Source organism: Helianthus annuus, chromosome 17, assembly GCF_002127325.2.
Source record: "Helianthus annuus cultivar XRQ/B chromosome 17, HanXRQr2.0-SUNRISE, whole genome shotgun sequence".
Taxonomy (NCBI): Eukaryota; Viridiplantae; Streptophyta; class Magnoliopsida; order Asterales; family Asteraceae; genus Helianthus; species Helianthus annuus.
Window position 1 is genome coordinate 170,184,219 of NC_035449.2, and position 22,647 is coordinate 170,206,865.

The window sequence follows — 22,647 nt, forward strand, 5'->3', positions numbered from 1 at the left end:
TTAATTAAACGAACCATCGTGTTGTTTTGGGCAACTATCGCGTTGTTTTGGGTAGCGGCGCAGCTTGTTGCCTGTTTACCAACTATCTCGATGTAAATTTACAACACGACTCTAAAATATCTATGTAATTAGACAGTTTTGGGCAACCGTCACAATGTTTGGATAGACATCTTTGGTGGGTATATATACCAACCCCGGTAATCATTTCGATCATTAGTTCAAATCAAATATTCATTAGTGTAAAACTTAAATACAAATGAGCCTTAATATATTAAACACATTTAACGTTGGAGATATTTCTTTTTGAATTTTTTCCCTACCACTTAAAAATTATGTTTAATTGCAAAATGTAAAAAATAAATCGTGATTTTATTGTAGTGGGGTAATTTTTCCCCGGTCATTATAATTAATCTACGAATTAAATTTACATAATTACTCTACAAGTGTAAATCACGATTTTTTTTAATTTTTTTGGGAATTTTGAGACTTAAATACGTGCTTAATAAGATACGGAAAAATTTTCTCTTTCACTTCTTACGTTAAATGTATTTTATATGTCAAGGGTTATATGGAGAATAACTTAACCCTATTACTTAATTGTTGTATTGTCTTCGTTTTCACTTCACTAATCGCTATGTTAATTAATAGATCCGAGGGCCAATAAATTGGTGTAAGATCGACGCAGGAGATCGTTATGGACTCATCTCGTTCGACAAACTGAAAAAAGACAAGGCGGATAGCGCAGCAGATTAAACTAGCGTGTTACGCCCTGCGCAGTTTGGGATAAATGTCTTGCTGTGAGGGGGTGGTTTTCTTAACAATAGAAAGTCAAAAGACTATTTTAGTAAAATCGAAAACTACATTTTTTCCTTAATTAAGTTGGTCAACAGGGTCATTCTAGATATTATATTATTAATTATTACACGTGAACAGCAAAGCATGCAAAATAGTTGATTGTGACGACTGCGTAACATATATGCAACAGTGATATATTATCAACCTCACAAGTTACAAGACTACAAGTTACATCTCCTTTTTCTTAACTGGCAGTTGAAGTGGTTCGATCAGTTGGGTTCACATTAATAAAATCAATTGAGAAAAGAACTAGACAACTTTATCAATATTCAACAAGAAAAGAAGATGAGAGAATACATATAGAATACATAAGATAAGAAAAAAACGGATCCAATCAGTTATTCAAATTTTATTTTTTTTTAAACACACATTTTTTCTGCCAATCGGTTATTTGCATGCTGACGTGGACCCTATCACAAAACCCCTCAACTTTCTTGATACATGATCTGCCCATTCTGCCCATTTGAGTTCAACATCACAGGCCCATTCACAACAGTACTATTGCAAACAGTCCTTATAATCCCACTGGTACCGGTAAGGACTTCAATTTCACTCATCTTAACCATGGCTGCAGCAAAATCAGACTCAAATGTTGCAGGATTGTTGACGTACTCGGTCACTATGCTATCAGCTGAGTCTCCATTAAAGAGTACTTGGTCTGATATAAGAAGACCCCTACTAGCAACAAGATTCCTGAAGTAGCTGTTGTCGAATGTATTTGGGGTCACTAAATCAAGTGGTTGTAAGTTCTCATCGCCTCCGGTTGGTGGGCAGATTTCACTAAGGGAGCTGTTAAAAGCAGCATCTATATTTAGAGGACTGTTGTATATCCTTCCCCTAAACCTACTACATCTGGCTTGCCCAATTGTGTGAGACCCTGCAAGATGATAATTTTCGGTCACAAATGCCTTATATACTTCCATAGAAGCTTGTAGAATTTGAGAAGGAATTTTTTTCTTAGTTTCTATAAATAAAGTTTCCTACCTTTTTCGATCGAATTTAATTTTTAAATAATTTGCAGCCGTTTTGGGCATAATCATTCTCAATAGCTAGTTCTTTATGATCACTAATTAATTTGGTCGTTACATTTGCGACTCTTTCTATGGGTCGCGATTTTTAATCGTGTTTGCTTCATTTTAGTAGTGTTCCAAGTAACATTTAACGAAGATTAAAAAAAAAAAAAAACTGTCATGTAATATCAAGGAAACACACTGAAGCAGATCTAACCTGATAAGGCGACCATTTCTCTAGCATTGAATCCCTTAAGATCAAAGTTTGCAATGAGTTCAGTTAGATTAAAGTTCCCTCTTGGAAGATCAGTTGCGGCTTGACTCGCGTTTGAATTTGTAGAATCTCTTCTTCCAAGTCTTACTGTCCAGGATGGACCATTCACCTACATAGTGTTTAAAATAAACTACCTTAATTATATATTTTGTGATTGGGTGGTTCCGCTGGTGGCATGATGATACTCCAGCGGTCCGTCAGAGATCCAAATTTGTCGTTCAAAAAAATATATTTTATGAACCTATATATTACATGTAACTGATGCAGTTTTGTTCTTACCGCTACCGAAGCATCACGAGCAGCAACCGCGAGTATATCAGCACACGATACAACTCCAGGACAAACGCTCTCGACTGCAGCTTTAGCAGCATCTATAACATCATAGCCGAACACACCATTATTCGCTGGTGATTCCCTCTCACTATCAGCACCTCCTAGCAAAAGAGATGCATCACAACCCTACAAAATTATTAACCAGATTAAAAAACTATAAACTGAATGTGTTCTTATTACAAATTACCAAAAAGAAGCACAATGGAACAAAAGATCATATATAACCTGAACGAAACAATCATGAAATAGAAGGCGAATGAGAAAGGCTGCATTGCGAGTATTATTAGCCACCGAAGCATTGACAGAAGTTTGAATGGTTGTAATTGCATTAGGGCATGTGGTATCGTAGAAGGTGGTTGACAATTGAGCTTTGCATGGCATGAAGTAGTTCGCGAATATAAGTAAAATGAATAGAGGAAACATTATAGTTCCAATAGACATAGAATACCCCATATTAGTAAAGAAAAAGAAGCTTTAGCCTCTTGTTTTATTAAAGATAATGGTAGCTTAAGTAGGAGGAGCCATGTACCCATATATTTATAGACACATATGGCCTAGGGGATAAGTGGCAGACCCATTAATATCTTTTATTGGGGTTGGAAAATATTTAGTGTCAGATATCGAGTAATATAACAAAAAGATGAATGAACCCGTCGGCTTGTGGGTAATGTACGGTTAATCAAAAATGCCATTCTCTCGTGTGAAGATAGTAGTGGATTGAGACGCGTGTTATTTTCTTTTTACGCGACTACTAAACAATGTGTGTAAATATGCATATAACATGTGTGATTAGGGTTTGTCATGCGTGATTATATATGTTTCTTCATGCGTGATTTTGATCACATGCTTGATTAGGGTAACTATGCGTAAATTATGTGTTTTTTGTTCATGCATGATTTTGAGTTTACCTTATGCATGATTAGGATTTGACTTTTATAACATGGGTAATTGCCATTTTAGTCCCTGTGGTTTGGGCCATTTTGCCAGTTTAGTTCAAAGGTTTCATTTTTAACCTGTGGGTTCAAAAATGTTTCACAGTTGCCATTTTAGTCCACTGGGTTAACTTCATCCATTTTGTCTGTTAACGAGAAGGCCAATTCGGTCATTTTATATGGCTGAACTGCCAATTCGGTCATTTTAATTCTGTTAACTAAAAGGGCAATTCAGCCATATAAAATGACCGAATTGGCCTTCTCGTTAACAGAAAAAAACGGATGAAGTTAACCCAGTGGACTAAAATGACAACTGTGAAACCTTTTTGGACCCACAGGTTAATAATGAAACCTTTGGACTAAACAGGCAAAATGGCTCAAACCACAGGGACTAAAATGGTATTTAACTTTAAAGGTTTTTTTATATGTATTGTTTAGTGGTTTTTTTATATATCTTACATGACTTGCGTTGGTTTTTTATAGATGTAAATCACGTGTCAGTATTTTTTTTGTCATATCAAGATTTTTTTTCTCTATGGGTTGCTGTAACGAGTGTAGGTGGTGTAACAAAACAAACCGACACAGACCAAATTCCCGATGTGTTGGTCTATTTTTGGTTATTTCCTGATTTTTTTTCTCTAGTAGTTGCTATAAAAAGTGTCAGTACCGTAGTAAAACGAACTGATACCCACCCACCGCACAACACGAGAATTTCCAACGCAACACATGGATTTAATAGCACTAGTTGTTATAATTCCTGAGAATTCCTGAGTGTCCGCTTTAATTTTTTATGAGGTCGATTTCAAAATTTCATAGAAGTCAATAGTAAAATTTCATTTTGAATTTTAGAAAAGAGTGATTAGAATAATCATTACATTTATAGTATTTTCCTTTATTTTTTAATTTTTTTAGATTTAAAATATAAGAAGTTCATATATGTTCCTTTGTTTAATGAATTTTCGAATTAGTCAAATCGAGTTTTTTATCTGAATTCGTATTCGATTCGATTCGATTAGTATTTGAAACTCGAATCGAACCGAATTCGAATAAAATCGATTTAATTCAAATTTACCCTAAACAATAAATTATTTTACTTTATTTTTTAGAACTACTACATACTAATTATATTCAACACAAAATATAATAATTTGCAAAATTAATTAACTATCAATATGTCGAAATGTCAAAATTTAGAAGATAGGTTTGTTACTGATAGCGATTTAAGTTAATATAGAAATAAGTAGTATGAGCTATTTGACAATAGGTTTGTTAATTTTATAAATAAAAAAGTTATCACTTAGACTACTTAGACTACGAGGAGTAGGGGGCTTGGGTTGGCGGCTTTGCTCAACACATGATAATTGTGGGCTCCGTCGGATCACCCCAAAAATAGTGGGGTGTGGCAGCGGCGTGAGTTAGCGGCCTTGGGGCGCCATGTTGGCTGACTTTATATATTTTTTTATATACTTGAGATTTATAATATAAAATACAAACTTATATTATTTTAAAAAAATACATAACATCATAAAAATTAAAAAAAAAAACTACTTAATAAATCCTAAAAAATAAGAAAATAGTTAATAATTCCTAAAAAAATATTACAAAGTTCTATAAATATTAAAGTGAGGAACCCACTTAAATTCCAGATTCCCGTCGTGCCTCCACTCAATCTTCGCGATCTCTATTCAATCGTTGTGTCTTAGGGACACGGTCAAAACAAACTTTAAACCGATCTAGCTTCAGTTTTAGTTCACGCCGCTTGTGTTGGCATGCGTTTAAATTGTGGCGATTGTTACCAACATGTTGTTATTGTTGGAACGCTTGTCCCCAAGTACACGGTTTGACCGTGTTGTAACGTACGCTGTGAATCGACGATCGAAGTGACAAACGCGATCTCCTCCTCCTCAGTCCAGTGCACCATTTTCGGTTTTATTGTTTGGTTAAAAAAATTTGAAAGTTTAGTGTGAGATTGGTTGAAGAATTTTGTAAAAAATTATAGGTGTGGGGGTATTTATAGGTAAAAATTTGTAAGTTTTTTTTTTTTTTTTTTTTAATTTGACTTTTACTATTGAAAGTGTCATGCCCAACGGCTATGGCTAACGGTCAAAATTGAACATCCAATCCTAGCTAGCTAGTTCACCCCTCCCCCCGCCCCACGTCGGGCTTCAAAGCGACGCTTGCTGGACAACGCCAAACCCAACGTTGGCATGGAGTGGATTAGCCAGTGTTGCCTGGCTTCCCCAGCCAACCAACGCCTCCACTACCCACAGTCTTATGGATGTAGTTCATATTTTGGGCAAGTTTGGAAGTTATATGTGTGTATATGTTTGTGTGTGTATATACATATATAAAAAAATATTTATAAATTGAATTCGAATTTCAAATTGAATCGAATTGAAAATCCTAAATTCGTATTGGATTACTGGACTCGATTACGAATCAACTCGAATTCGAACCTTATTAATCGAATTTGAATCGAGTTGAATCGAATTCTGAACACCCATATATATTGTTTTGATCAACTACATATAAATTTCATATAAAGTCTACGAATAAAAGAAAAAAAAACGGTACCATTCAATAGTGTAAATAATGGTTAGTGATTTAGGTAAAGGGTTTTCGTTAAGAGACCAACATAACGTGCTCGATCAAGTAAAATTACAAAGTGATGCAGTTTCGCGTGCAATTAAATGGCTCAAGAAACTATTAATAATCAAAGACGATAAATCGAACCAAAGGTTCCAAGAACATAGTTCTTTTTGTAAAATTCAATCAAAAACAAACTAAACAATAACCGTAAACCATAATTTATAACTATGAAAAAGATAAAATAGAAAATTCAAATTTTAAATAAAAATATAAGATATGCTGATATGCTTCTGCATCACAAATTCTGCTTAATTCTTAGAAGGGTTTTTGTTATGCAAAGCAACATAGGGTGCTTAATTTGTTGTGAGATAACACAGAGTCATACAATCTTAGTTATACAAATAATTATGCTAATAATAAAATTTACTCTAACGTATTTACTCTTGTTATACAAATAATTACACTAGTTGTAAAACAAATTATTCTCCTTGCACGAAGAATAACACCATAGCCAGAGGCGGCTATAGTGGTGTGCAGGATGGACCTCCACACAAGGCCCGTGATTTCAAGAGGCAAGTGATTTTTAAATAAAATTGATATATATATATATATATATATATATATATATATATATATATATAGAAACGGGATCAGAAAAAAACGCTCAAAAGTGTGAAAATTGTGAGAACGCTTCCGGGCCCAACACGTGTCACGCCGCTTAGAAAAGGGCGGAGGGGCTTTTTTGTCCTTTCATCTTCTGCTTTTCCAGTTCCGCTTTTCCCAAAATTGTTTTAATCTTTGGTTTTTAAGATTTTTTGCGTTAACCAAATTCAATAATTAATGGCGTTTTAATGGTTTCATTGTATTAACATTTTGGCGTTTATGACGTTTATTCAAATCGTATGCCATTGGAACCCAGGGGGCAGGGAATCTGTTTGAATGGCGTTTTCAAGGGGTTTTAAACACGATGGCTCATTGTTCTATTATTTTTATAAACATTTTGGCGTTTGTAGTATCTTGGCGTTTTACTATTGTTAAATTATATTTCAACCACATGAAAAAAATACAAGCGAAGAAAATAAATTAAAAATCCTAATCGGATCTCTTTTCATAATCTTCACTGTTATCAGTCTCTCTCTTCTTTAATAGTACAAGAACTGTCACCAAATATATGGCGTTTTATGTAAAACTTAACAAACCCATCGATTTGATTTTTTTGCTTGCTCGTCTATTGAACTGGCTTTTTTTGTGTATGTTTGGGGACATAGATCTATGACGTGTGAGTGGGTTTTCGCTTTTTCTTTATCTGGATCTTCATCTTTTTAATCAACCCACTCTTTAGTGTCATTGATCTCTTCTTCCCATCCAAACTTTCTTCAAGAACAAAAAATACAAAATGCCATATGACTGGCATCAGTATCTTTTTTTTGAATTTTTGTCCATCTCATGCAGGAAAATCTTTCTGAGTTCCTCCCTTCTGATAACAATTCCTTAAGTGAAACTTCAAGAAAAACAATTCTGAATATCCAAGAAAGCATATTAGGCATCTTTGATTTTTTTATTTTTTGGCATTTTACATTGAGTGGTATTTAGTAGTATTGGCGTTTGTTTTTTTTGATTTCATCAAATGGAAGTTGCTGAGACGTATCATTTTATAGGATGTATTTTTGGCGCCTAAATAGGCGGTGCATTATTATAATAAAGTATTCGTCTTTTCAGTTACTGTTTTGTAATTATTGTTTTTGATAATCTTTATCTCTGAAGTCTGTAACACGTCCCATCTTTCAAGTTTGGCGTTTTAGATTCTAATATAATAAATTTTCCCTATCTTCAGTATTACTGATTTGTATTTACTATTTCTAGTTACATTTTCAAGTTTGCTTTTAACGGGATGATATCGTTTAAACAAGCATTTTGGCTGTTTTGGCGTTTTTATTACATATGGCGTTTTTATTATATAACAATTAACTGAAAAGGAAAATTAAAAAAAGAATACATAAACAATTGATCTTCCAAATCTTCACTGTCACCAGTATCTTTCTTTTTTCTTTTTTGAATAATGTTAACTGGCTAGTTCGACTTTCGTATGATTCATTTTTTTTTTGTTTTTCAAGTAGTTTTTTGTGTGGCTGTTTCGAAGCACACAGTCTGACATCAGCATCTTTTTCTTGAAGATTTGGCCATCTTATGCAGCAAAATGTTATTGAGTTTAGACCCTTCCAGCCAACAATCTAGAATTTTTACAGTCAACGATGTTTGATTTTTTAACTTTTTTGCGTTTTACCGATAAAAAGAATGCCACGAAATAAGAGCACCGTAAACCTCAAACTTTAATCATGCTAAAATCAATAATGTTTTGTTGTATGAGATGGACAACATTGTTAATCCTCAGTAAAGAAAGATAACTGACAATGTTGTCCACCCCATACAGCTAAACTTTATTGACAACAAACCTCAATAATGTTTTTGTATGTTTTGGTGTTATAAATTGGATGGAAGCTGAGGATAAGTCAATAAGATTTTACTCAATGAAATGGACAATATCCTCACTTAAGGATTTTGTCTATTTCATTGAGCGAAATCTTTACTGACAACCAAAACTGAATTTCAAAAAAACGTTTTTGGTTAACGCCCGTCTCAAATAATCAAGATTCTAATAATAAAAACACATTTTAATGCTAAAATCTGACTTTACAAAAACTTGTCATACCAACATTCTCATATGTTTACAACATTTCAAAAACATATTTATAAGTGTTTACTTAATTCGCTTATAACAAAACAAATCAAGATTTGACGCGGAAGCTTCATTTAACGTGTGTTCGGTTCTTGCTCGTTGCTTGATCTTCATCCAGGACTCTCGACATTCACCTATGATCAAAACCAACTTAGAAGTCAGTTTTGATAGTTAAATAACAAGTACAACAAGGTAATTGGGTCAAATAATCAAAATAAATAAAATAATCAAAAATTTCAAGAATTTAGCCCGTCGCCGCGCGCCACGACAAATCCTCTGCCACGGCCTCATTTTGACAGAATGTTTGCATCTGTTGCTGCATATTCCCATCCAAGCTTGATTTTACGAAAACGAGCATAACTCTTTCGTTATTGATCCGATTTACACGATTCTTTTTCCTACGTGATCTTAATTTAATTCTCCATAACATGGAGTTAAAATCCGACATCCGGATTATATAAATTTGAGATTTTTAAGCCTTCGACTTATTATCTCTTTACTAAAATTTGACCCGTCTATGTGTTTATCAAACAAACATGTTTGTTTGACCCCCCATTTTTCACGAACCCTTTATCTCCAACATTGTCTATCATATTAGGTTCCAGTCACGGGTTCCTACGCATTATTTACCCATTTTACTTGTAATCTTACTTTGACCCATTAAGGGTATTTATGTCCTTTTAAGCATAAATCACGCCCATTTCTCGTATGCCTCATAATTTCAACCATTCATATTGATTGGTCTTCCACCACAACTATGATTGTGGTGGATTTAATGTAATAGACTATTTATTCCTGGTTTTTATCCCTCGAATAAGCCCTTCTACGGTAAGACGCATTTAAGGCATTCAACCCTTGAAAGTTTATGCCTTCAAATCTTATACGCATCTAAAGGTTACAAAATCATAATATAAGTTTCTAAACCACCTTTAACGGTCGTTTACTTGGTTCGCCCGTTAAGGGCTTTTTGGTCAATTCTAGTCTCTTATTTTACAACAAGCGACTCTCACCAATTATTGGCCAAATAGCACTTTTAACTACAACAAAATCTTGCGTACCTGGCCCGGGTCAACAAATAGACCCGATTTATACCTTGCTTTAATTATAACACAATCTATGGCGACGCAATTATCCGATTTGCTAATATCTCCTGTTAACATAAGACTTGACAACCACATTAGTCAATATTGTCAAATGGTGTTTGATACGTGGTTGTAAACCGGTGCTCGTTATTGTTTAACTTGACGTTTTTACGTAAGTTTTAGTTTCGAATAGCCTACTTTTAATCAAAAATGTGTTTTGCAGGTTTGATGGAGTTTAAGGAGCTTTTCGGGAGCTTTACGGGCCACCGGGTCGAAAACGGGAGCACCGGAACGCATTACGGATCAAGCGGGAGCGAAACAAACAAAATCAGAAAGTGAAAGTTTGAGAGCCCGTCGCCGACGGGTCCCAAGCCGTCGGCGACGCCCTTCGGTTAAGCCCGTCGGCCTCAATTTCCCGTATCCAGGTGATTTGCCCGTCGGCAGATTATGAACTTTTGGGAGCCCGTCGGCGACGGGGTCAGGCCCGTCGGCGACGGGTAGTAGTTTGCTAAAATGCGAATTCGGTTGAATAAAGGGTTAAGCTCGATTTCTATTGGTGGTGGGCCATTCAATTCGTAAGTTACACACACTTTTGAGTTTGAATCTCAATGTCACACCCCAACCGATGGCGGAAACATCGGGATGAGACGAACAAATTGCTCAAAACAACATAACACTATTGTGACAATATGAATTAAATCATTTTATTAAAACTAAAGAACAATAAATTGTCTCAACATGATTAAATCATAAATCATCTTTCAACCATAGTTTATTTTCTAGGTGAGTTTCTAGTCCACCCTAACTTGATTCTTGAATTCTTCATCTATCAACCTGCAACATGTATTAAAGTACAATCAACAAAACGTTGGCGAGTATACAAGTTTGATACATAGCATAGTAGAATAAAATGTTTAAAATGTGCTCATATCCAACATGAATAAAATGATACATGTTACTACTTTGTCATTCAATATCGTTCAACATCGTTCAACATCGTTCAACATCGTTCACATATCGTTCACATATCGTTCACATATCGTTCAACATCGTTCACATATCGTTCACATCGTTCACATATCGTTCAACATCGCAATACCCCAAGACTCAAGGGCATTGAGATTAACACGTTCAACTTGCATAGCATAGGAGATTAACAAGCATCAAATTGTTTCATGTTTAAATGTGGATAGAGTGTGATTAAAACAAGACTCAAATGTTGTGTAATTTGAATATGGAATACATGTTGCACCCAAATGTGTTTAAAACGAAAATGGGATCGAGTATACTCGCATTGATTGCGTTGCGATTTCTTGTAAGTAATGCACAAGTAAGATTGGAAAATCCAAGAGAACGAACGATTATCCGAACAGACGCACGGTGGGTGTCAGGGCTTCCGGTCGTCTTCTCCGGCGTGGCTCCGGTGGTTGGGTTGATCTCCGGCGAGTCGGTTTCCGGTGAGGATGCCGTCGTGAACTTTGGGCAGTACCGTGACGTTTCTGGTGCATTTCAGCAGCCGCGAGTCAACGAGAGAGAGTTCCGGTTCGTGCTCCGACGTGTGTCCGATCCTCTTCGACGATGTTGTTAACGTAACAAGAGGTGAGAGGGAGGTATGGCAAACAAGCTGATGGAGGTTTCGGGCCAAACCGCAAGCGTTCGGACTCGAGATTGTGGTGGTGTTATCCAAACAGAAAGGTGGGAGAGATATAGGATGGTGTCGAGATGTCTTGTTGAAGCTATCTATATATAGAGTTTTCGAATCCTAATTTTCGAAGTTCCCGAATTCGGAATATGGTAACGGCCAATGTATTATGGTTCGTAGTGGTGTCTAAGTTCATGATTAATTATAAAAGGAAACGCGTAAACGATTGCAATCCCGATCAATCATCGAAATCAGTAAAGAAGGAAATGAATATTGTTGCTGCTTCTGTTCTTGGCCGCAAAATGAAAGAAGGGAAGGAGCTGTGTTATGAGGGTGAGTCTCTTTGTCTAATGATCATATTATATTTTCAATAATTACACAAATGGTACCCTAACTTTAAAAGAGTAAATAGATTAATTTGGTTAACTTTGATTTAGTTAAACTAACATAGTTATCTAGATTTATTTTATAAAAGTAAAAAGAATAAAACTTTTAATTTAATTAATTAAACCAATAAATAAGATAAAAAAAAACCATATTTACAAACAAATTAGATTAGGGATACAAATCTTTCAACGCTAGTTTAATTCGCGAAAAATTTTAAGGTTTCAAAGACTAGGATCCAAAATTCAAATCGAGTCGGATTTTGGAACGGGTCGATTTTGACGGGTGTTACAGTGGTCCACTAGAGTATGAAATGGAAATTCCCTTCAAGATTTGGATATCACTCCTAACTTGAGGGTAGACTTCGTGCAAAAATTCAAAGTATAGCTGAGTGAAAATCATTACCAAGTGTGGGAATCACCCCTATCTTGATAAGTCATTTCGTTTGTGTTGTAAGAGTGTCTTCAAAGTCTCCAAGTGTGTATTGTGTTAGCCTTAGGAAAGGCATGTATAATTTAGAAGTCCAAAAGAAAGTAGAGAGAAGCAAGTGAAGATAGAAAGGAAGTTGTTTTAAGCAACACATAGTGAGAAAGCTCCTAAACTATAGACTAGGCAAGGCATTCCTAATTCCCTATAGTTATGGCTCTGATACCAATCTGGTATCAGAGTACTCCTACTATAGACTATGGAAAAGTATGGCAATCCTACCTAATTCCCTATAGTTATGGCTCTGATACCAATCTGTCACACCCCAACCGATGGCGGAAACATCGGGATGAGACGAACAAATTGCTCAAAACAACATAACACTATTGTGACAATATGAATTAAATCATTTTATTAAAACTAAAGAACAATACATTGTCTCAACATGATTAAATCATAAATCATCTTTCAACCATAGTTTATTTTCTAGGTGAGTTTCTAGTCCACCCTAACTTGATTCTTGAATTCTTCATCTATCAACCTGCAACATGTATTAAAGTACAATCAACAAAACGTTGGCGAGTATACAAGTTTGATACATAGCATAGTAGAATAAAATTTTTAAAATGTGCTCATATCCAACATAAATAAAATGATACATGTTACTACTTTGTCATTCAATATCGTTCAACATCGTTCAACATCGTTCAACATCGTTCACATATCGTTCACATATCGTTCACATATCGTTCAACATCGTTCACATATCGTTCAAATCGTGCACATATCGTTCAACATCGCAATACCCCAAGACTCAAGGGCATTGAGATTAACACGTTCAACTTGCATAGCATAGGAGATTAACAAGCATCAAATTGTTTCATGTTTAAATGTGGATAGAGTGTGATTAAAACAAGACTCAAATGTTGTGTAATTTGAATATGGAATACATGTTGCACCCAAATGTGTTTAAAACGAAAATGGGATCGAGTATACTCACATTGATTGCGTTGCGATTTCTTGTAAGTAATGCACAAGTAAGATTGGAAAATCCAAGAGAACGAACGATTATCCGAACAGACGCACGGTGGGTGTCAGGGCTTCCGGTCGTCTTCTCCGGCGTGGCTCCGGTGGTTGGGTTGATCTCCGGCGAGTCGGTTTCCGGTGAGGATGCCGTCGTGAACTTTGGGCAGTACCGTGACGTTTCTGGTGCACTTCAGCAGCCGCTAGTCAACGAGAGAGAGTTCCGGTTCGTGCTCCGACGTGTGTCCGATCCTCTTCGACGATGTTGTTAACGTAACAAGAGGTGAGAGGGAGGTATGGCAAACAAGCTGATGGAGGTTTCGGGCCAAACCGCAAGCGTTCGGACTCGAGATTGTGGTGGTGTTATCCAAACAGAAAGGTGGGAGAGATATAGGATGGTGTCGAGATGTCTTGTTGAAGCTATCTATATATAGAGTTTTCGAATCCTAATTTTCGAAGTTCCCGAATTCGGAATATGGTAACGGCCAATGTATTATGGTTCGTAGTGGTGTCTAAGTTCATGATTAATTATAAAAGGAAACGCGTAAACGATTGCATTCCCAATCAATCATCGAAATCAGTAAAGAAGGAAATGAATATTGTTGCTGCTTCTGTTCTTGGCGGCAAAATGAAAGAAGGGAAGGAGCTGTGTTATGAGGGTGAGTCTCTTTGTCTAATGATCATATTATATTTTCAATAATTACACAAATGGTACCCTAACTTTAAAAGAGTAAATAGATTAATTTGGTTAACTTTGATTTAGTTAAACTAACATAGTTATCTAGATTTATTTTATAAAAGTAAAAAGAATAAAACTTTTAATTTATTTAATTAAACCAATAAATAAGATAAAAAAAAACCATATTTACAAACAAATTAGATTAGGGATACAAATCTTTCAACGCTAGTTTAATTCGCGAAAAATTTTAAGGTTTCAAAGACTAGGATCCAAAATTCAAATCGAGTCGGATTTTGGAACGGGTCGATTTTGATGGGTGTTACACTCAATCTTGGAGCCGAATTCACCTACCAATCCATCTCTATTCCATCTCCAACAACATCAATCAGCCGAATCAAGATCAAGAACCATATCACAACCTTGATTCCAAACCCTAGCCATCAATCCATCATCCATCACCAACCTTCATCATTCACCAATCCTCCAATCAAGCTTCAAGATGACTCCATCCGCATTCCAAACATCCGGGGATCAAGTTGCATCAACCATGAGCGGCTAATCATCTCGGTTTCACCCCGGTGTAGGTAGTTGTTAATTTTAGGGTTTCAATTTGTTCTTGTTTCATCTTAGTGACAATTTGTATTTGGTTTTTGAAACTTTGGACAATAGTATTACATTTGTTACGAATTCATGAATTGTCGAGCGATGTTAAAAGTTATGACTTTGCGAAACGGTAATATGTAATTGTACGTTGTCGTTGTTAGGATTTACTTGTGTTGATTACAAAGTGTCTTTTTGTCCGTTCTTCGGGGCGTTGATAGTTAGTAGCACCTAAGTCACGGTACACTAAATCCGTTAATCGAATGCATTTGAGTTGAAACTAAAACTTGTAGAAATCCTAGGTTAACAATTACCGAAACCGGGTGTGATTCCTTTTTATCATTATTGTTCTAGTAACCAATTTCTTGCAATTGTTAATTAGTAGTTATTCATCATTTTCATCAATTCATCTAGTCTAAAATCATATCCTTCTATTAAACAAAAACACAAAAATTATTCTAGTAAGCTTCATAATTGTGACAATTGTTTTAATTCATTCGAATCCATACACAAACCACATACTCTTCGTGGTTCGACCCCTTACTACCACTAACACATTGTTAAGGGTAATTTGGGCTTATAAATATTATCTTTGACCGGAGTGCGACACTCCGATCAAATTTTGGCGCCGTTGCCGGGGAGTGCGTGCGCTTTGTGTTTGGATATTGTTTGAATTTGCGTGATTATCTGTTTAATTTGTTTAGCTTTCTTTTTGTACTTGTCTTTTTCTTTGTTACGCGGGGTGTGTTGCTTGTGCAGGTTACAGGTAGTGCATGCGTACGCAAAACTCCGGGAGGACTTCACCTTTAGTCTACGAACCGGAAATCGAAAGACTCGCAAGAAGGAACCTAGCAAGCCGGTTAGAAGCAACTCTTGCTTCTAATCAAACCAACCAAACACCACCACTCACACCGACCATTGAAACCGATTCAATGGCGAACCACAACTCCAATCAAAACTTCAATTCCAACCAAAATCTCAATCCAAACCAATTTCAATCTCGAGGAACCTTTTACCCCGCCCAAAATGTCCAACCTATACCTCAAGAACAACCGGGTGGTAATACCAACGCTAGACCACCCACTCCACCTTTCCGAAACAAAATCCCAATAACACCCAACGAACACCTCAACAACAAACCCTTCACCGACAAGCGTGGTTACCTATCAACCTTGATGATCGGAATGTCAATTCCGACCGTAGAGGTAATCGTGATCGTGGCAATCCCGCGGATGAAGACCCATTTTTCAATATCGACGATTTGAGGAATGCAATCCCCGATGATGAACCTTATAGTGTTCCCGGTTATCACTCGCCGGAACATGTAAGCATTCATACAGAAAACTCGGACGATGGGGGTTATTATGATGATCGAGAGAACGATGATGAAGATTGGGGATACATTAACAGGGGTAATGTCTACAACGCAAGAGAGTACGAAGATGAGGAGTTTGGCTATCAAAATGCCAACTACGTTGGGGATGAAGAGTATGGTTACGGGAATAGAAGGAATGACGGTTATGGGAATAACCGCCAACCACGAAACAACAACCAACGGAATCGAAATGAAGGGTATTACAATGACAACAATAATGGAAACCCCAATCGTATTCCTCGTTTCGTGGGAGGTGGCAATCAAAGAGGAAATCAAGGTGGGAACCAAGTAAGGGGCGAGAGAAGAGATGAGTGACGAGATGAAAGAAGGAATGAGAGAAGAGACGATAGAAGAGATAACCGAAGAAATGATGATCAAGAAGTGAACGGTCCTTATCGTCGTCAACAACCTCCACGGGGAGTGAATGACCGTTTCAGACCCATCGTTACCGAAAACGATTCACCAATCGTTTGTGAGCGAAGGATGTTTGATTGTAAACCTCATTACATCAACATACTTCCCCATTTCAATGGGAGATCCAACGATGAACCGTACACACATTTGGAGGAATTCTCTTCTATTTGTAGCACTATAGGGGGGCACAACTTTGCGTTAGAAGAAGTCAAACTTCGCTTGTTCCAATTCTCGTTGAAAGACAAAGCGAAGTAATGGTTCCTTACCCTCCCGGCCAATAGCATTCGCACATGGGGAGAAATGCAACAAGCATTTTTAGATGAGTACTATTCCATGGCGAAGACCGATGATGCTCGTGATGAAATTAGGTCTTTTCGCCAATTATCGGGTGAGCCGTTGCACGAAGCGTTCACTAGATTCAGAGAAATGATGCGAAGATGCCCACATCATCAAATTGAGAAGTGGGAATTGGTCAAGTGCTTTGTGCGGGGTTTAGATGATACAACCTGGAATCGTCTCGAGTCGACAAGTAATGGGACTCTCTTGAGCAATCACGAAGACGATGATTGGGAGTTTTTAGAGCGGATGAGTAAGCGGTCAAAAGAGAAAGAGTCGGCCGATAGAGCTAAAAAACACCCCGTTTCCCGATCACTTCCCGATCTTGATTCTAAAGATCGGATTTCTACTCTAGAGAGGGAAATGGCTCGAATGAAGAAGAAGGAGGTTAACGCGGTCCAATTTGATGTGTGTGAGGAGTGTGGTGATATTGGGCATAAAATGGAACAATGTCCAACGGGGCCGAGCAACTACACGGAAGAAGTCAATCAAGTGTATGGAGATAGGAAGCAATACGACATGAACTCCAACACTTCCCATCCGGGTTTGAGAAATCACCCCAACTTCCGATATGGTAACGCTTCAAATCAAATGAACCTGAATTTTCAATCGGGTAATCAAGGAGGTCAAAGCGGGTCATCATATCAAAACCGTCAAGGTGGTAACCAAGGAGGTTATCAACGAAATTACAACCAAGAATCAAGGTGGGTATCAAAAGAATTATAATAATCAAGGCGGTAACGGAAGCGGGTCGAATAATCAAACCGGGGGCGATGACTTGAGTGCCAAGATGGATGCCTTGCTGAATATGCAAAAGGAATCTCAAAGCAACATAAAAGAGACTCACAATGATGTCAAAGAGATGAAGAAGATAAACGAGATTCGAGATAAAGCACATGAGGCATTGGCGAAACAAGTGGGCCAACTAGCGGAAGGAGTGGCCCAAATAAAGGGAAGCATGGGGAAGCTTCCAAGTGACACCACCATAAACCCTAAGCATCAAGGGTCGAGCTCGAGGAACACACGTGAGGTACCAATTAATAAAATTACTTTACGTAGTGGTCGAGTTGTTGATAATGGTGTCAAAACACCACCACCCCAATTTGTTGAAGGGGTGGTGGAAGATGCTAGTGATGATGAGCTTGAGGATGGTCAAACGGGTCAAAATAAAAATGATTTGAAAAAGAATAATGTTACTCCCGTTGCGACCCTCCCCGTCCCCAAGGCTAAGGAAAAGGGTGTGGAGGCTAATACCGCCCCTTATCCCGAAGCATTGAGGGGACCCATGAAAAAGGTTGTAAACAAAAGAGGTCCGCAACAAGAAGAGTTGTTGGAAATTTTCAAACAAGTCAAAATTAACTTACCTCTTTTGGATGCAATTAAACAAGTACCGCCATATGCTAAGTACTTGAAAGATTTGTGTACCCAAAAACGCACTCACAAATTTCCAAAAAAATTAGATTTAACCGAAAACATGAGTTCGATTCTTTTGGGTGCACTTCCACCTAAGCTCCAAGATCCGGGTGCGCCTATCATTTCAATTCAAGTAGGCGATTTTAAAATCAACCGGGCACTTCTAGATCTTGGTGCTAGTGTAAGCATTCTACCGGGTAGTTTGTATGACCAATACGAGTTTGGTCCACTTCAATCATCAAACACCACCGTGGTGTTAGCCGATTTGACACCCAAACTACCCCGTGGAATTGTTTCGAATGTGATAGTGAAAATCCAGGATTTTTACTATCCGGTGGACTTTCTTGTGCTTGATTATGTGGCCAAGGACCCAACCAAACAACCTACGGTGATTTTGGGTCGACCGTTCTTAGCAACTGCAAATGCTCAAATTGACTGCAGAACAGGAACGGTTGACATAACATTTGGAAACCGAAGGTTGAGGTTGCATGTTTTTTCCGGACTTATGAGCCCTCCAGTTGATGATGAATGCTATATGGCAGACATTGTTGACACGTGTATACCTCTTTGCGACACAGTCGTTTATGGGGAAAACACAATGGAGGATTGTTATATGTTTGACAGGTCACAGGTGGAGGTAGAGCAAAGCATGGACGAGGAAGTAAGGAGTTTGGAGGTGCTTGCGGTTAGAGAAGGAAAACCGACATGGACGCACCAAGTTGAAAGCTTACCGGAGAGCATTGATACTAAATTGAAGCCGTCTTTATTAGAGCCTCCGGAAGTTGAGTTGAAAGCATTGCCAAAGCATCTCAAGTTTGCTTACGTTGGAGAAGGCAATACCCTCCCGGTTATTATTGCATCGAATTTAACCGTGGAGCAAGAGAAAAAGTTGATGGAGGTGTTGGTCATCAACCGGGCGGCGATTGGATGGACCATTGCGGATTTGAAGGGTATTAGTCCCTCGGTGGTGATGCACAAAATCATCACGGAAGAGAATGTGACCCCTGTTCGAGATGCACAAAGGCGGTTAAATCCGAACATGCGGGAAGTCGTGAAGAAAGAAGTGTTGAAGTGGCTCGATGCGGGTATCATTTACCCGATCTCGGGTAGCCAATGGGTGAGCCCAACACAGACGGTTCCCAAGAAAGCGGGTATACAAGTCGTCAAAAATGACGCAGGTGAAGAGGTAGCCACCCGGCCGGTAACCGGGTGGCGAATTTGTATTGATTATAGGAAGTTGAATACCGCAACTTCCAAAGATCATTTTCCTTTACCTTTCATAGATCAAATAGTTGAGAAATTGTCGGGGCAAAAATTCTATTGCTTCTTAGATGGTTATTCCGGTTATAACCAAATTGCCATCCATCCGGAAGATCAATCAAAGACTACGTTTACATGTCTTTATGGTACTTTCGCATTTAGGCGAATGTCGTTTGGATTATGTAATGCTCCCGCCACCTTCCAAAGGTGCATGATGAGTATCTTCTCCGATATGGTGGGAAAGTCTTTGGAAATCTTCATGGATGATTTCTCAATTTTTGGATCATCTTTTGAGGCTTGTTTGGACCAACTAGATAAAGTGTTAAAACGATGTGTTGAGACTAGTTTGGTCCTAAGTTGGGAAAAGAGCCATTTTATGTTTCAAGAGGGAATTGTGTTGGGACATGTGGTGTCGAGTCGTAGGATAGAGGTTGATCGTGCTAAGGTACAAGTTATATCCACTTTACCGTATCCCACGACTGTTAAAGGTGTTAGGTCGTTTCTAGGTCATGCGGGGTTTTATAGGCGGTTTATTAAGGGTTTTAGTGATATAACAAAGCCTTTATGTAATTTGTTGTTAAAAGACCAACCGTTTGATTTCAATGAAACTTGCCAAAATGCTTTTAACAAGTTGAAAGAGAAACTAGTGTAGGCCCCAATCTTGCAATCGCCAAATTGGTCTTTACCTTTTGAAATTATGTGCGATGCAAGTGATTATGCGGTGGGGGCCGTGTTGGGACAACGGGTTGACAAGAAACCCGTTTCCATATACTACGCAAGTAAGACTCTTTCGGATGCACAATTGAACTACACCACCACCGAAAAAGAGTTACTTGCGGTGGCATATGCATTGGATAAATTTCGGTCTTATATATGGGGTAGTAAAGTGATTATTTACTCTGATCACACTGCAGTTAGGTACCTCATGGAGAAGAAAGATGCAAAGCCGAGGTTAATCCGATGGGTGTTGTTGCTCCAAGAGTTTGATTTGGAGATACGGGACAAGAAGGGTATTGAGAATGTGGTAGCAGACCACTTGTCCTGCTTGATGGTTGAAGAGGATCCGAAAGCCTTAGAAATCAATGAGTCTTTCCCAGATGAGCATATAATGAAATTAGATAAATTGCCATGTGTAACACCTCGAATTTTTGCGTCCAATAATGTGTTAACACGTGTCATTTAATTACACGTGGCATTTATATTAAATAAAGGACTAATATTGACAAACCTTGAAAGTATATAAATTCGAGGGTTATAAATGTCAAACAAGGGTAAATATACTGTATAGTAACCCTAAATGGTGCTTGTACCTTCAAACGAATAAATCATGGATCGTACGGAAGCGAAACACGAAAGAAAGTGAGAGATTACAGGCTACAGGGGTTAACTGTGTCAACATGTTTAATTATACCTCTGAGTGACCCTTTAACGTTCCCAAAGCTTTGTAACAGTGTTATACACTCACTAAAATATAATATATAAATTTCGCGAAGTTTCGTTATGAAACGAGAAAGTTACGATCAAATTCGTAGGAGAAGGGTTAAAAGCGTCAATAATGAAAGTTAAGGCTTTCTGAATAATTACTAAACTAACCGGGGATTTAATAACGCGGGCAAATATCACGAGGTCCTTAGTTGTAATTAACCGAGGGCCAAACCGCAAAGTTACCCCTTCAAACCCGAAAGGTCAGATAAATCATTTCGAAAGATTTCGTTATTAATTACCAGGATTTCGTAATCATGACAAAAGATTTAAAATTTCTGAAAACATAACCTCTCGCGGCCCGCGTGAGGTTTTGGCTTAAGTTGAGGCGGGCCGCGAGCCTCCTCATTTACTCGCCTGATTTCTTAAACTCAGGCGGCCCGCGTAAAAATGCATGGGAACTCCCATGCGGGCCGCGTGGGACGCCCAGATGCAGAAAACTTGTAACTACTTGCCTTTTGGAGCCTTTGAACGACCAACAACCAATAAATGAGGCATGGGCACCCTATGCTCGACCCATATCACTTAGGGGCACCTGCCCATCATCCATGATCACTTGTAGCATGTGTTGTGATGATCTAATGGCCTTGTAAACACTATAAATAGCCACACTTGGCTCATAAGTTCACCACACCTCAAACACACTCATCTGATCATTTCAAGAGCTCTCAAGCATTCCTCTGTGTTCTTAAGTCTTCTCTCAAGCTTCTGTAAGTGATCTTACCCTTTGTGGTTTCACATTTCCTTAGTAAATAGCTAAAAACCAAACCGTCGTAAATACGGTTTGACTTTAAAATAAATCAGTGATGGTTCAGTCTTATGACGAATCAAAAGTAGTTTTGAGTTGGTATTTATGTGGGTAATAAACCCCTAAAAGGGTTCCCTCTGATCACCACTTTAACTATGTCAAATATCGAGTCAAACGCGCACTTAAAAAGTCAACAGAAAGCTATTTTGTCGTTTTCTACATAATCTGTAATGTATACGTTATGAAACCTGTTTTGATGTTCATAAAACATGATATTAAGCATATAAACTTATTTGCGCTCGTTTGAATCGACCATTTGCTATATTGACCCGGTTCGGAGCCGAATGTCGCAAAAGTTTGACTTTTGCATTGACTTCAGTTCTGACCCGTTTTAGTGAAGTATAGATATACCTTAGGACTCTCTTAGGACCAGGTTACATGATGGTATAAAACTCTGTGATCGGTTCATGAGTTATCCGAGTCTTTTGCGCATTTCCGTTAATCGCCTAGAAGTTGACCGTAACGCCATTTTGAAAATAAAACGAGTATTTCGGACACGTGAACGGACCAGAACCTTGCTTATTAAATTATAAGCATGTCCTTAAAGTTTCACGTCAATCCGAGGTCTAGAATGAGAGTTATGCTAAATAGCGCAATTAAAGTAAACTTTTGTAATAAACGGCGCGATTAGCATAACGCCTATCTAAACCAAGATTTCGTCACCAAAACTTTTACCCACTGTAGTAAAATAATATTTTGGGAATTTTAAAGATTTTTAATAATTTTTACCTTGCTCATAACCTGCGGTCATGGCTACGGTTCGGTAAATACCGAATATGCCCTTTTCGGCCAAAACTTGAGTTCTACAAGGTCTTTTGACCCGATTCCAGTTGCTACTGATTCCAAATAATAAATAAAGTATTTTAAGCTTTATAAGCTGTTCGGGAAACCTAGATTTCCTGTAGAACTCGAAAAGCTCTTTAAAAATCTTTAAAATGACCGAAAAGCCCCTACGGGGCATAATATTAACTTAAACTCGTTACGGGCATCACA

At 37.7% G+C, this 22,647-nt stretch overlaps 1 protein-coding gene across 1 annotated transcript; it reads right to left on the reverse strand.

Annotated features, from left to right (window-relative positions):
• Nucleotides 1-975: 975 nt before the first annotated feature.
• Nucleotides 976-3,028, reverse strand: LOC110922647 (basic peroxidase). The gene is made up of 4 exons (XM_022166898.2): nt 2,698-3,028; nt 2,419-2,598; nt 2,083-2,248; nt 976-1,732 (listed from the first exon to the last, which is right to left on the reverse strand). The coding sequence occupies exons 1-4, from the start codon at nt 2,923-2,925 to the stop codon at nt 1,281-1,283; spliced, it is 1,026 nt and encodes a 341-aa protein (XP_022022590.1). The 5' UTR covers nt 2,926-3,028; the 3' UTR covers nt 976-1,280.
• Between the last annotated feature and the right edge of the window lie 19,619 nt (nt 3,029-22,647).